We start from the raw sequence: 15,592 nt of genomic DNA on the forward strand, positions 1-15,592 counted from the left end.
TCTAGGCACAGGGATTTGAGTAGTTCTAACTGGCTTCCTCCCCGAGGAAATGCTCTGTAACACAGGAACACACTTCTCGGAAAGGCAACACAACAAATATGTAATCTACTGTCATTGAAATAACTTTATATGCTCTCTTAAATTGCTGCAGAGCCTTGGATAATCTAAACCAGTTGTTTCATCACTTGGATAGTCCATTTCAGCCAATGTTGAGGTGCAACAGACTTATGTTTCTATGCTGTATCTTTTAGATTTACTTTACATGTACCTCTTGATTTCACCATTCCCCAGCAATCCTTTGAGGGTTGTTGTGAAGCAAGACTAGGGGAAGATTATGACATGTTGCAACCATGAGCGGCTGGACTACATGCTCTTCTATTCATGATCATTTTGGATTCTATAATATGGTTCAGTCAGGCATGATCCCTCCCTTCCTCCCTCCCTCCTTCCCTTCCTTCCTTCCTTCCCGTACATATATTCTGCTTTTCTTGCAGGAGCTCAAGTTATGAGATAGATAATGGCAGTGGGGGGGAAGAGTCTGGCCCAAAGTTACCCAGTGATCTTTCATGGCTGAGGGTGAATTTGTATTTAGATTTCTTTCTGGTTTTCAACCAACATGCAGCACACTACCTATGTTGTATGAATTGACTTATTCAATAAACCCAAGCTTTAAAAGCCATGAAGTAACCCAATGTGGAAACATAACATAGTGCATGAGAAATAAAGAGGGCAGGAGTTGAATGAGCACCGAAGCTCTTCTAATTTTCTAGCTCTCTTAGAAATCATGATTTTAACTGGATCCTTTGTGGGTGCTTCCAATCAAGGTATTATCCCCTATCCAATCAGCAAATTTTGAGGGTCATCCTCCATTTGCTATTGGAGTTGTCCCATTATAGCACCTTCTATTCATTAAGACAGGCAGCATCAGAAACAGTCTGCCTGGAAGCACCATGCAGTCCTTTGTGCATTTAGACCAAGGCCCCATTCGCCCAGGTGGACTTTACTCCCAGATAATAAGATTGCAACTTAAAGGTCCCTAAGCCTCTAGGACAGTTAGCCGCTTATTTTCTTGTACATCCTTTGCTTTTTTTTTTCTCCCAAGCATTTTGTTTACTCAGCTCTTTTCAATTTGGAATTGTGTTCACTCCCTTCTCTTACCCTCTTCCTATCTCACATGTTCAGTTTTTTCCCACTTGGAAGCAAAGTTTTCCATTCATTTCCTTTTCCTTGGCCATTTCATGCCAGTAACACGCCCAGTTTGAACAGCAGGAAGCAGTTGAATCAAGGAGCACTCTTCATACTCAAAATAAACATGGCCATTCTGTCTTTGTGCCTTGCAACAGGGTATATAACCTCTGTTCCATTTCCCACAAACAGATTTCACAGTTAAAAAATGATGACTTCTTAGAAGCGTACATCATTCTGCTCATTAGAAAGAAACACACACATGATTGTAACAGCTTTTCAGTTATGGACAAGTTGAAAATGTTCCACAGTTCAACTCCCCCTTCACTTCCAGAGAATATATCTGGTGTGGGCCTTTCAGGATTGGGACCAACGGAAACTTCAAGAACCAGGGAGTTTGGTAGATGTGTCTGCAAGAAGGGCGGGGTCAGTGGTGAAATCCTCTGAAGTCTGCGGTTCTGTGAGTCTGCTAACGAGTGTGTGCTTTGCACACACATGCATGCTTCACATGCATGCATGTCTGAGGCACTGCCGCACAGCAATAAAAAAGGAACATTTTGAAGTCTCTGAGTCTGCAAAGGTAAGTAGAACAGCGAGGGGGGAGGAATCCGCTGTGCCATGCGATTTAGATTATCTAGAAAGCAGGAAATCCAATGATTCTAGCTAATATAAATCACGTGTCACAGCTGATTGTCGCCCAGCTGATCATCAGAAATACTGGTTCACCCGAACCGGTAGCATTTTTTACTACTGGTTCAGGAGAACCAGTCCAAACTGGTAGCATTTCACCCCTGGCAGGGGTCAAGAAAGCCAGAATGATGGACACAAATAGATGACAGTTGAATCCCCATGCAAGGTTGTGGGTGCCATCTCTTCCTTTTCAACCCACCCTCCCTCCCCCAGACCTCCCTGGAATAGGGGAAGTTATATTTCAAGCGAACTTTAGATACAACAAGAGTTAAGAGGAAAAAAAACTAGGTGAGTTGTGAGTGTAATCAACCGGCAGAGACAATTGCATCCTGGGAAAATCGGTTGTCAAAGAGCAGATCCTGAATGAGAATTCTCCCATCTAAAGTGGCTTTTGCAAAGAGGAGGGGGCCCAGTGCATTCTACTTTTTCTGTTGTGCCCATTGGAGTGATTTTTTCCAAGAGTGACTAAAAGCCAAATAAAGGATAAAAACATCCCGCTTGGAATTTGGGGAATCAAGTTAGGAACCACTGGGGCTACATGCAATAGAGATTTGATTAGATTTCATGAATAGTGATCCATACTGTGGGATGTTGTTCTCTCTGTGTTGCAGAGTCTTGATGTGTCAAGGAAACTCATATGGGCAAAGGAATCCAATAGGCATCCTCCCCCAAGGCATTCAGGATTTCGTAGGACAAAGCCATTGCTCTGACTTTTGTTTGAAAATGATTTCGAATCCATTCAAACGCCAGGCTTTTTGTTCCCGGAGCAGCACATGAAAGGAGAGGCTGAATTTCATGCCATTGCTTTAAACCTCCTGCTATCGGGCCTTTACAACTAAATGTCAGATGACCAAATGTACTTAGGCAGCTGTATTTCCTAATACACATTAAGTTTTACTCCATGCTGACAGAAGTTTCAGTAGAGAACAAATCATGAATAATGAAATATCCTATGCTTTTATTAGGCACCTTGGGACCACGCTCATTATAATGCTTACTCAGCTCTTTATAAGTGGGTGAATTAAAATGAGAGCAGACTATTGCTTGGCAACTTCTATCTTTATTAGCCCTCAGTCTTAAGTACTGTTTTATAGTGTTAGTCTCTCACGAGCTGGTTTTAATTCCCTAATGCACATGACCTACTATAATTTACTGGAAGAAAAACCCATTGTATGGGTAAAGGTATTTAAATTATGCTATTAGCTTGGAGCTAAATGCACTCTAAAAATGACTAGGTCGAGAAATCTGATTTTTGGACAAAAGCGGTTTTTGCTTAGAAAAGAGCAGTAATTAAAATCATACCCTTGAACAACTCACTGACAAATGTTTGGTTTACTATGTCCATGCTCACATCTTAAGCAACATCTTGCATGGGTTGTGTTGGGAAAAGAAATACTCTGTGCTGTTGGAAACCAATTAAATGCTATTCGTTGTGGTCTCTGTGATTCACACATATGAGTTCTGGGATCAGGAAATGCTCTATTTTGAATCTTTGGAAGCATAATTAACCACCCCCATCATTCAGAGCTAAAAGATGGCTCTTGAGATTGAAAAGTCTGCAAGATGCTTCTATATATCTGCCATGCTTGCTATTTGGGAGTTTCCTGTACTGTGTGAAAGATGTCATGATGCTGCCTTTAAAAGAAAGTTTGTTGGTGGAAATACACATTTCAACAAAGCCAGGTGGGTTCAGAGCCAAAGCCATGCCATCTTTGCTTTATTACAGGGGTGTCAAACTCATGGCATCTCCGTGGCATCACGTGACATATTGGGACTTTCCGCCCCTTTGCTAAACCAGGTGGGGGAGGGGCCAGCACGTGATGCATCTGGCCCGTGCGCCACGAGTTTGACACTCCTGCTTTATTAAGAGCCACAGTGGCACAGTGGTTAGAGTGCAGTACTGCAGGCTACTCCTGCTGACTGCTAGCTGCCTGCAATTTGGCAGTTCAAATCTCATCAGGCTCAAGGTTGACTCAGCCTTCCATCCTTCCGGGATCAGTAAAATGAGGAGCCAGATTGTTGGGGACAATATGCTGACTCTGTAAACCGCTTAGAGAGGGCTGTAAAGCATTATAAAGTGGTATATAAGTCTAAGTGCTATTGCTATTGCTATTGCACATTCAAAGAATTAATTTTGGCACAGATTCTTCCAAAATTGGCTGCTACCATTGAGAAAGCACTTCAGGAGCTTCTGTTTGGTCAGTTAAGCTTGGCTGCCATATCAACATTTGCACTGATCCAGGTACAGAAGACCAGAGGATGAAGTTGGAGGAACAGTTTAAGCTGCTTGTCCCTGCTGTCCCTGTTTTGTTTGAAGCAAGAGAAATTTAGCAATATTACAAGAAAAAGAAGGGAAATGTTCATAAAGGGCAGCCTCCACATTTCCAAGGGGAAAAAAAGGCATACGTGAGAATTGAATATACAGAATATACAGAACAAGAGAGTTGGAACGGGCCTGGGAGGTCTTCCCTAAACCATTCTGGACAAATGCCTAACATCCTTTCTTAAAAACCTGACTGATTAGCCTGACTAAGTGGCTCAGTGGCTAAGACACTGAGCTTGTCGGTCAGAAAGATCGGCAGTTCAGCAGTTCGAATCCCTAGTACAGGTCTTCTGCGTGAGCAGGGGGTTGGACTAGATGACCTCCAAGGTCCCTTCCAACTCTGTTATTGTTACTGTTACCTCCAGTGAGGGAGCACCAACAACCTATGGAGATAAGCCATTCCACTGATAGTTCTGACTGTCAGGAAAGTTGTCCTTAGTTCTAGGTTGCATGTCTCCTTGATAAGCTTCCATCCATTACTTCTTGTCCTGCCCTCAGGTGCTTTGGAAAATAGGTTGACTCCCTTTTCTCTGTGACAGCCACTCAAATATTGGAAGACTGCTATCACCCCTAGTCCTTCTATTTCTTAGACTAGACATACTTATTTCCGCAACTGTTCATCATGCTTTAGCCTCCAGCGGCCCCGTAATCATCTTTGTTGCTCCTCTCTGCACTCTTTCTAGAGTCTCAATAACATTTTTTGTATCATCATCACCAAAAGTGGACAAGGTATTCCAAATATGGTTCTACTAGCAGTATAAAGCAGTACTAACATTTCACGTGACCTTGATAGTATCCCTCTGTTGATGCACCCTAGGACTACATTGGCTTTTTTGGCAGTTGCAGCAAACTGCTGGCTCATATTTAATTGAGGACTCCTAGATCCTTCTCACAATTACTGCTGTTGAGCCACATGCCACCTATTCTATACCTGTGCATTTAGTTTTTCTTGCCAAAGTGCAAAACCTTACTTTTTTTTAATCACCGAATTGCATTCAATCAAGGTTTTTCCAGCACCTAAGCTTCAGTGCCCCATGATGTTCTTTCTAAATCAAGTGACATAAATTTAGGGACATCTCGCAGTTGTTGAAGAGCAGTTTCTTTTCCTAAGGTTCAGATCAAGGACACTTAACAGAGTCATGCTTAGCCATAAATTTTTGTGAAGTCATTGTGTACAGTGATGTCAACATATACTTCCTGTTATTGTGCTTATCAGGGGGAAAAATGGGAAGAAATGAAGTCTAAAAAGCACTGGCTGTCTCCAGCAAAGAACCCACTGGATTATCTCGCTTGATACATATTTTCTAGAAAATAAGCCACCAACCATGTAGCAAACCACAGTGACATGTTCACATCCTCAAAAAGCCAGCATGTTCACACAGCATTCCTCCAAAGCCATCTATTAAAGGCCCATACTTTTCAAAGAAGGTAACTTCCCAGCAGACCTGATCTTGCTAGTTGGAGCTATCAGGCAACTGCCAATGGCGAAAGTTTCAGGAGGAAATCTTACTAAGGAGGCAGTTCAGCTCATATGAGAATAGTGCTCCTTTCCACAATGGATGGCCTCTTATTTATCTTTGCAAGCATTAGAGCCCAGATAGCAACTGACATCTTGCTGTTGTGCTCACTTGACAGTATCAAAGTAAAAGGAAGGAAGAGGGCAGTGTGAGGACTTTGTATATCCATGGTAGGTAGGTAGGTAGGTAGGTAGGTAGGTAGGTAGGTAGGTAGATAGATAGATAGATAGATAGATAGATAGATAGATAGATAGATAGATAGATAGATGTAGGTATTTGTAGGTAGATGATAGATAGATGTAGGTAGGTAGAAGATAGACTGACTGACTGACTGATTGATAAATGAAAGACAATAGATAGATGATAAATAGATATTATCAGAACGATATTGGAATGCCTCTGAAATTTTCTGACTCAATTTAGCTCTTATTCTTTGGACAATACTGAAAAATATTTCATGAAGGACTGATGTAACTCAATAGTCAAGGTGCTGGTAATTAAACATGTATGTAACAAACCAACCAACCATGTATGTCAGGCCTGTACAACACATGAGAACTGCCAAGCAATCTTGTGCAGCGCATTGGCCTCACCTCAGCAAATCCATTTCCACTGCCTGGTAAGTTTTGTCGCCATTATCATCCCAAAAGACATACTGTGATGGCCTTCAGGCCCCACCACCACCACCAGAACCTCATTACTCTGCTGCTTGCCAAACAACTGATTGATAATCTTTGTGGCCAGTATCATTTTAAATTTATCAATTTTCCCCCCTTTCTCCGCTGTTGGTTGTGCTGACCTGCTCTATAAGCACTATTCTTGAGATACACTGTCAAAAATTATCTAAAGGACAAGTGTTCATTGTAGGATTGCATTTGGGTTGCCTTTCCATTTAAAAATGTTTATTTTCAGATCCTTGTGGGAGTTCTAGTATAGGTGGCCTCCCAATAGATCTTCTGTTATTTCATTCTCCAATAAAACACAAAACATGAGCTAATGGTTTTTCTGTTAAAGAACTGTCATGAGATTATGTTTAATTTGGTTTTAAAATTTTAATTTTATACACACATAATTTTTTTTCATAACATACAACCAGGTACATTAAACACTCATTATAAATAAGAATACAAGTACTTTATGCACATGTTACATACGGTCTGAGAAAAACTTTCCCCTGAACCTGCATTCATGCTGGACATTTATTGAGAAGAACCTTGTACGTACATTTATTTTTACAGGCACATTTATTTTTAATTTTTTTTACTTCATTTCTCTCTTTTCCCCTTCCATTTATAGATTAAAAGTAAAATAACATAAGATAGTAATATAACAAAAATAAAGTTCGCAAATCTAATGCTTATTGACGCACACAGAGACCGATACTGATACTTAATATGGCTTGTTATAAAATCCTGGGAATCTGGGCATAAAAAAAAGTAAAAGGCTGCCTTTAATGCAACATATTCCTATTAGCTATTTTAAAAATCAATCTCTCCTGCGAACTCCCTCATTATACACTTCAAAATTTTACCTGATTCACTGAGATGGAGACTCTGAAGGGGAAAAAGTTATTTTGCAAATTTCAAAGACTACTACAATATTGATTGGCTGGCTCCTGTGGAATCATGTTTTTTTCTTAGATTGATACAAAAGACTGATGTGATGTGTGTGACACTGGAATCACGTTTCTTTTCTTCTTTTTTCAGTTTGCAAGGTCACTCACCTGCTATGGTGAGTGACCTTGCACCGAAGTGACCGAAACAGTAACATCAGTTTTCCCTTTCAAATCCTGACCACCACAGAGCCCTAATAGATATCTATTCTCTTATTGCATCCTCATAGAGCAATTGGAAAACTGTTTTGATGTTAGAATTGTCATCTCCTTTAGCGTATCTCTCACTAACATTTAAAAAAAATCTATAGCAGCCAACATTTTTTTTTTAAATGCAAATGACTATATTGTCCTCAAAGTCTTTGAAAGCCACATTGGGTCATCAGGACAGTCCCTGAGGGCAGCAGCTTTATTTCTCTCCCTCGAGACTGTATCCGTAAAACCACTTTTAAAAGGTAATTTTTAAAAAATGATAAAAAACTTCTAAGGTTGCCACATGAATATCACCTGGAATCTGGTTTAAAAAATGGAACTGATGGGTTTCAAGATACCATGTATAGTACATTGTATTTATGTGGATTGAATGGAACCAAAAACTTTTTTTAGAATTGGTCAAAAAGTATTTTAGGCCATCATTGGATTATTTGAATATTTAAACTAAATATATAGCAATTTCCACATATATTGTACAGCTGTCTTATTTACTTTTACATGCAATGTTTAGGCAGCATAGAGAATTATGGCTGGCATCACCCAGCAGATAAAGCTACTACCACGTGTCATTTTGTTTTTTTGTTTTTTAATATTCAATATTCTTTAATATGGTTTGCAAGCATCATGATCTCAAGCCACCTGAAAGGTATTATTTTTGTTTTTGAAAACAGATGGATCACTTCTATGCCTCAGCCAAATTAGAGATAATAATGCATAGCACTGAAATTGTGCATTCAAATAAACTTTATTCAATAAACAAATAGAAATGGCCAGTATATTAGGGCTATGCCCATGATGGCAAACCTATGGCACGCGTGCCAGAGGCGGCACACAGAGCCCTCTCTGTGGGCACGCACGCTGTCGCCAACTACTCTTCTGGTTTCCGGTGTGTGCATGCGTGCCGGCCAGCTCATCTTTGTGTGTGCCGGTGCCCCGGAAACCCAAAAACCACTTGGTCTTTGGCTTTCCGGCACTCCGGCATGTATGAAGACCAGCTGGCCAGCATGCATGCATGCACCAGAAACCAGAAGGCCAGGTGCACATGGGCACGCTGGCCAGCTGATCTTTGAGTTTCAGGGGCTCCGGCGTGCACGCACATTCCAGTTTGGGCACTCGGTGCCGAAAAGGTTCGTCATCATTGGGCTATGCAATGCTCCAGACTGACTTGGAAGAAAAATATTGGAAAGGACAGCAATACAAACACAGTTCTTACCTGTGATTCATTAAAGCACACACAGCTGCATTCACAAATTACTGCATTCACATTCCTCCACATTCTGAAGCAGTTCTTTGAAATCAGAACCAAAGTATTGCTCAGTTGATACAACAGTGTTTTCTTCTATTGTACAGAATGCTTTTGATCTTTTTACCCTTTTTGGGCAAATAAACACACTTTAAATAAGACAATCTCATGTTTTGGTTTCAGCACCAACCACGTTTTACTTTTTAAAATCTTTATAAAACACTTTAAAGATGCCAGTTTTTAATTTTAATTTTTAATTTAACAGCTTCCAACCAGATGCCAGTTTCCTGTTTATTATTTAAACAATTGAAAAATAATAATAATATGAAATAGGCGGCTCTAAGGATATTGTCAGTGGGGAGAGTGATGGCTATAGGCATGTGAATTATTCCTGGAAAATAGGGTACTCCCAATCTTATTGTTAAATAATAAAATAGATATTTTATCTAATCACGCAAAGAAAAAATTCTGGACCTCTTTGGTCTAACGTTATTACCTAATAATTAACATTATTACCTCCTAAGAATTTCTCTAAGGGTAATGGAAAATGTCTGGGCATCTTTATGAAGTTTTAGTCTTTCATTTCACATTGGTCCATCAACACTATAACATTCATTACCCAGTTAAGCAACATCATCAGTGCTAGTGAATGTGGCATTTGATTCCTTTGGGGAATTTTAATCAAAATTTTTGGAAGCCAGAATAGGAGTTTAATGATGCCAGTTCAGGTTAGAATACAACTTGAGTCTTCCATCATCAAATGTAATATTAGGAATATCTCTGTGGTGCAGATGCTATCAGGATCTGATTAAGACAACATCCACAGAAAAGGATATCAATAGAAATAACACATTAAGCAAACTTTAATGTCATTTGTATGCAGATTGTATATAACTGAACATCAGAATATTCTAGATCCTTTCTTACCAATAGAGGAGAATATTTGTAGCTCAGGGTTGAGATGAATATTCTCTGAACTTGATTGTTTTCTTGGAAGACATTTCATAATGCTAGACTCTGTTGATGTTACCTAGTTTGAGTAATGAAGTGTCTGCAAGCAAGCAAACAACTGAGAGAACACCCTCATGGGAATTTTTTTTCTCTTTACCCTTTAGAGAACTGGACTATAACTTTTTTAAATTTTGGCTAAAGAGAGGGGGAAAGGCATGTTTTCTTTTCAAAAGCTACTTGAATAATGGTATGTACACATTAAGGTTTCTTTTTATAGTTTGTCATATAACCAGTGACAAACCACTCACTGACTCGAAGTCTCTTATTATCTTTTTGCATAAAAATGAAAGAAAAAACTTGGACTTATGGTGTTAATGATAGAAAAGATTATAGAAAAATAACACAATGTAACTTTAGAGAAGTTAAAATACATTTGTGCTCATAACTGCTATGAAGAATATTGGAAGCAATTTCCTTATGTATTTTCTTTCTTTCTTCATTTTTTTTCTTTTCTTACATCTTTTTTCTTTTCTTTGATTTCTCTCTTTTGTCCCTTTTTTTCTATTAGTTTGCGTTAGATGTTACTTTCTGGTTTAAAAGTTTTTAATAAAAATTACATATAAAAATACTTTTAAATTCGACTGGAGGAATAAACTTCAAAGCTGAATTTCACTTTGAGCTTTGATGCTACAAAGGGTTCCATAGATTTTCAGGTGTATAATTCATGCCTTATACTACGATCAGCTTTGAAACTAAAACAAGCTGTATTTCTTTTCTAAATCAACCTTTAATCACCAGAAATAAAGCATTCTGAAATTGATGAATCCCTTTAAAATTGATTAGGTCTGACTGAGCAGGGCTACAGCATTCTTTCTCCTGTTATGCAGAAAATAAGTAGCTGACACTTCAGTTTTTAAGAATCCTGCACATGAATGCAAAGTTAGTCAAACGTCTCCTGCAGTGCTCTCCCCCCATCCTGTGGTGACTCAAGGAAATACATGATGAGGTTTCTGCCAGGTACAAATCTTTTAGTTAGGAAAGTAGGAAGAAAATTCTTTTTTAAGGGCTAAACAATTAACCCAAAATGTCCCTAAAAAGAGGCAGATGGATCTTTACTCACCACTAAAGCACCCCCTACTCTCTGCTTGCATCACTTTATTTTCTCTTCAGAAAGTGCCTCTAAATCAGGGCTGTCAAACTTCCGGGCCGTGGGCCGGATGCATTGCGCACTGGCCACACGCACACTGGGTTTAGTGAAGGGAGGAAAAGTCCCGATATGTCATGTGATGACATGAGTTTGACACCCCTGCTCTAAATTTATGAAAAGCCAAATTCCATGGTTAAACCAGAGTTTCTATTGTTTTGGCAGGGAAGCACAGTCCGTTTCAAGACCAAGAAAGAGTAGCATCAGTCCTTCGCTCTTTGTGTCAGCCTCATGGCTATGGCTGTCCAATGAATGTATGCATTCACTGGCATTTTTAATTAAACTGTAATTCACAACATTATTCTGAATCTGCTCAGCTAGATGGTTGATCTCAGCTGGATAGTTCTTTAATGTCAGATTAGCAAGACATTCCAGGATTGCGACTAGACTGAGAAATTTACAAATTTTCTTGGAATAAAACATCAGCAAAAAATATCTTGTGTTGTTGCCAAGAAAAAAAGAAGTGTCCGTAAAGTTGAATTCAGTTCAAGGACTTTACCTATATTGTCCTAAAACAAATCAACTTTAAGCTGTGACCACAACAATAACATGTAGGCAACTGAAAATATGAAACTAAAAGATTCTGAGTCACGCCACATGGCCATGGCATAAAAAGACAAGTGAATGAAACCTCAACATATGGATATATAGTAAGTGATAGTTCAACGTTTCATCTGAACCAGGCCTCTGCTCGAACCCAAACAATGAAAAGTCTTTTGGTCATATAATGACTAAGGCTGTGTTTAGACATGAATCTTTTGCATACTGTTGCTTTTCAATGTTGCTGCTGTTGCTTGAAAAACTGCAACGCAGTTCCTGCTCAATTCATTTCCAAAGAATGGTTACTGGAATTATACTCCCAATTGCTATCTGCCACTCCTGTTCATTTCAACCCTCTTTTTCACCATTCTTCTTCACTCTTCCAAAGAAAGTAGCAATTATGATCAGGCACGTAAGTGTTTTATACAATTGTGTAGCACCTTTCTTTAAAAAGTGGATTTTGGGCGTTTTAAAATAAAGTAAGTCAGCACCTTCCATTCAATGCCCCAAAGAGTTGTAATGCTTTAAACAACATGATTTCAAAGACAACCAAGGAAGATTAACTGAAACAATGATTTGGAAAAATCCCTTATGAAGTTGAAGGATGGCCACTTCTACATACACCTAAGAAAAGATTCCACTTATTCAGAGTATCAAAGGTGAAAATTAGGGAAAGGCAGGATTGTGGCATTAATTTTAAGGCTATAATGTATTGACATTCCAAATTCCAATAAAAGAGGGGGAAATGATGCACGTACAAATCCAGTGTGCATTCTCACAGCTGAGGAATCCATGGAAATAAGGAGAGGAAGAGCAAAGATCATTATCACTAGTGTTGCACTCTATGTTTTTAAAGACATCTGTAGTCTCCTATATTATACCACACCTTTGAAGCTTTGTGTGCTTAGTTCTTTCCAGCTACAGAGATTACCCTTGTTAAGAGAGGTGAAAAAAGACAAGGCAGAAGGGCTAAAGGATGATGACACAGTCTAGATGCTCCATGAAATTGCAATGCAGAATGTGCACGTAAAATGAGCTTCTGAGAAATGAAATTTTTCATGGAACAGAACCCTTCAGATGTGTGAGGCAGTTTATGGTCCTCAAAAGCGCATGACATTATAAAGGCTAAATTCTTGGCCAGAAACTTAACTTTCTGTCTGGAACATAACATGAAATCTTATAGAGTTGGACTAAGAAGCAAATGCTAACAAATGCTTATTTTTGCCTAGGTTATTCGTATCAGTGAACTCCTGGAGTCTATTAAAAACATAGATTGCAGTGTTCTTTTAACATTTAAAAATAAAACTATACACTCCATCTTTCATTAAGGCTTTCGGTTCATTTGCACCTATAGCATCTGCTTATAATTGCTTATACATTATTTCAAACATTATTTTTTTGTCTTTATCTTTATTTATTCTTTATAAATACCTTTGCTATTTATAAAGAGAATTCCCAACAATCGATAATGGACTAGCTGATATACAAAACTTGATGGGTTCTATCATCAGCACTCAAGGTTGTCACTCATATTACGTGGAAAACTTTCATTTGTTCTCAATGAAGCAGAGCACTCAGTACAGCTTTCACGTAGAGTTCATTATCTTCTTAATAATGAGACACACCAAGGCTCCATCATTCAGTACTAGCCTAAGCAGGAACATTCAGTTCATCTTGAAACAGAAAATGGCAGAATGCAATACATATATATATATATATACACATACATACATGACTTGACACTCAAGACTTTGCATTAGGGCATGTTAAAATGCTTATTTGCATTAAAATATATTTTATCAAGGTGATAAATAATTTTTTAAAATAAGCTTGTACAAAAATAAAAAAAATCTGCTCCACAAGTAAAAGGCAAATACAAGTGATCTTCTGAAAGCCCTTTGAAGCAGCAAAGACTGCTAAAGCAACTGAGTTATATCTTTGGTATAAGAAAAGGTAATTGCTTGCAAAGCATCCGTGCTATTGGCAGGAAAATCTGGTGCTGCCCCATTTATTCTTACTCTCTTCATGATGAATCTTCCATGTATAACATACAGATGTTGCTAACATGTCTTCCTATGATAATTGGGGAAAATCCCAGCACCTTCTTGGCTTTTCCCAGAATTCTGGAGTCTAAAATGAAATGATAATATGGAATGAGATGGAAAGGTGGGTGGGGGGGAAGTGAATCAGGTCTGTAAGCATACTGGATTTTTCCTTCAACCAACATTTCACAAAAATAACTTGCTAAAGTTTTACTCAGGGAGAACCAATTATAAATATTATGAAAATTGGCTTCTACGGAAGGTTATTTAAGCCAGTTCTGAGTGATGAAGTATTTCATCTTAAACAGACAAATCTGTAAATCAAATTATGACTTTAACAACTCTGTCTAAAGATATGCAAGACACTCTCATGTGTTCTATACTTATCCCAATAAACTTATCTTTTCAGTTTTGGACAGAAAAACATTTCGATTTACCCAAACTGAGAAGAAAGGTAATTCCCAAGAGTGCTAATGTCTACAATAATATACTAAATTAACAACTGAATTATCAAATTTTAAACTCTGAATTTTGATGACAAGGGAATGTCAATATAAAATATGGGAAAGTAAATGAGAGAGAGAGAGAGAAATCAACCTATGACAAAAGCAGATAGAGTTTAAGAAAATGGATTTTACTGGGACTAGTTTTGTGCTTTAATTGCATGCATTCCCCTCCTTGCTCAGCCCACATCCACCAAGGTTAAAGCTCTGATAGAAAGCTAAAGAAGCTAAATAGAGCCCCCCTTTAAACTGGCTCAAGTCTTGGGAAAAATATCAAACTTTTATTACCTGGATTGCAGCAATACATGAAGAATGCTAACCCTGCAGCAATACTGAAGCAGGCAAGAAAGAACGTAGGACCTAGAAAAGGAAAGAAATAAAAGCAGCAGCTTCTTTGTTTTTTCCTTCATATTTCATAATATATCACCCTTTCCCTAATGCAATTAGAATCATGGATGCCTTTATTCCTTGTGACTCTTTTTTTTTTAATTTACCACCAGCCTTTTTAAAAGCTTGCAAAAAGAAAATTTCTTCAGGGATTTAAATTCTATAGTAATAAAATAAGTTTGCCTTTTTTGCCAAATTAAATAATACTGTGTAGTATTGTAAAATAATATTGTACTATCTAATAGAGGCTTTGTGATTATAGATGGCTTTTCTGCAATGGCTGTACTTATGAATCCTCATTTTTCCTATTGGCTATCCATGTTCACCTTCCCAGGCACTGAAGAGCTGAATAAAATATGGGATGTGATAGGACTAATGATGAATATCTCCTCCCACAATATCCCTGCCAACTGGACGCTTTTCCCATCTACACATGTTAAGTGTAAAAACCTGCCAAGGGTTATCCAACTAAATACAATTGGTAAATTGGTGTAAATATACAAAAAATATTTATTTATTCAGCGCTTCAGAAATTTACAAGCTTGCATTACCAGAGCTGCTCTGGGTGCAGGTTCAGTTAAACTTGCTTACAGGAATGAAAGCAAATATACGTGGCCCAGAGGTTTAGTATTCCTAGCTTTCGGACTCATGCTGGAGCCCATCCTTAGGGAACATTCTGGTCCCAGTGCCTGACCCAGATTGGATCCTTGCTTACAGGACCCTAAAGCCAAAGGTTATTTCTTTCCCTCACCCAAGCTGTGCCCACCTAGTGAAGGCTACAAATGTCGAGTCCTTCTCGGACTAGACCAGTTCACATCTTACTTAACTACAAATGGCCCGGGCCTCAACCATTTGGGAGATAAGTATCACCCAAAAACATGGAGCTGTTAGGATGAGGTCAATGGATAGACCCCTAATGGTACACTGTTGAGCATCTTTTTAAAAAGACAAAGAGAGAGAAGAGAAAGAGTGGGGAGGGAGGGAGAGAGGGGAAGGAAAGAGATAGGAGAGAAGAGAGGGAGGGAGGCAGGGAGAGACACTGAGACTGACTTTGACTGAGGAAAGAAAAGGAGCCGGGTGTGTAGTTTTACATTATAATAGGCTCCTTAACAATGTGCTGGGTTTAGTACAGCATTAATAACCTCTACCTGCCGAGTTGCTTCCCTGCCTTCTGGCTTCAAA

General features: G+C 38.6%; 1 protein-coding gene across 3 annotated transcripts in view; it reads right to left on the minus strand.

Moving 5' to 3' along the window:
• Window positions 1-6,752: 6,752 nt before the first annotated feature.
• CARD19 (caspase recruitment domain family member 19) overlaps window positions 6,753-15,592 on the minus strand; it is a 35,139-nt gene continuing 26,299 nt past the window's right edge. For all 3 annotated transcript variants that reach the window (XM_087887832.1, XM_034437343.3, XM_034437351.3), the window contains 2 exons: window positions 14,312-14,383; window positions 6,753-13,608 (listed from right to left, as the gene is read on the minus strand). In XM_087887832.1, the coding sequence (XP_087743958.1) occupies window positions 13,502-13,608; window positions 14,312-14,383 (179 nt within the window). In that variant the 3' untranslated portion in view covers window positions 6,753-13,501. The remainder of the gene's footprint in view (window positions 13,609-14,311; window positions 14,384-15,592) is intronic.

This window comes from Pantherophis guttatus, chromosome 2 (assembly GCF_059756535.1).
Source record: "Pantherophis guttatus breed Tessera chromosome 2, ASM5975653v1, whole genome shotgun sequence".
NCBI lineage: Eukaryota > Metazoa > Chordata > Lepidosauria > Squamata > Colubridae > Pantherophis > Pantherophis guttatus.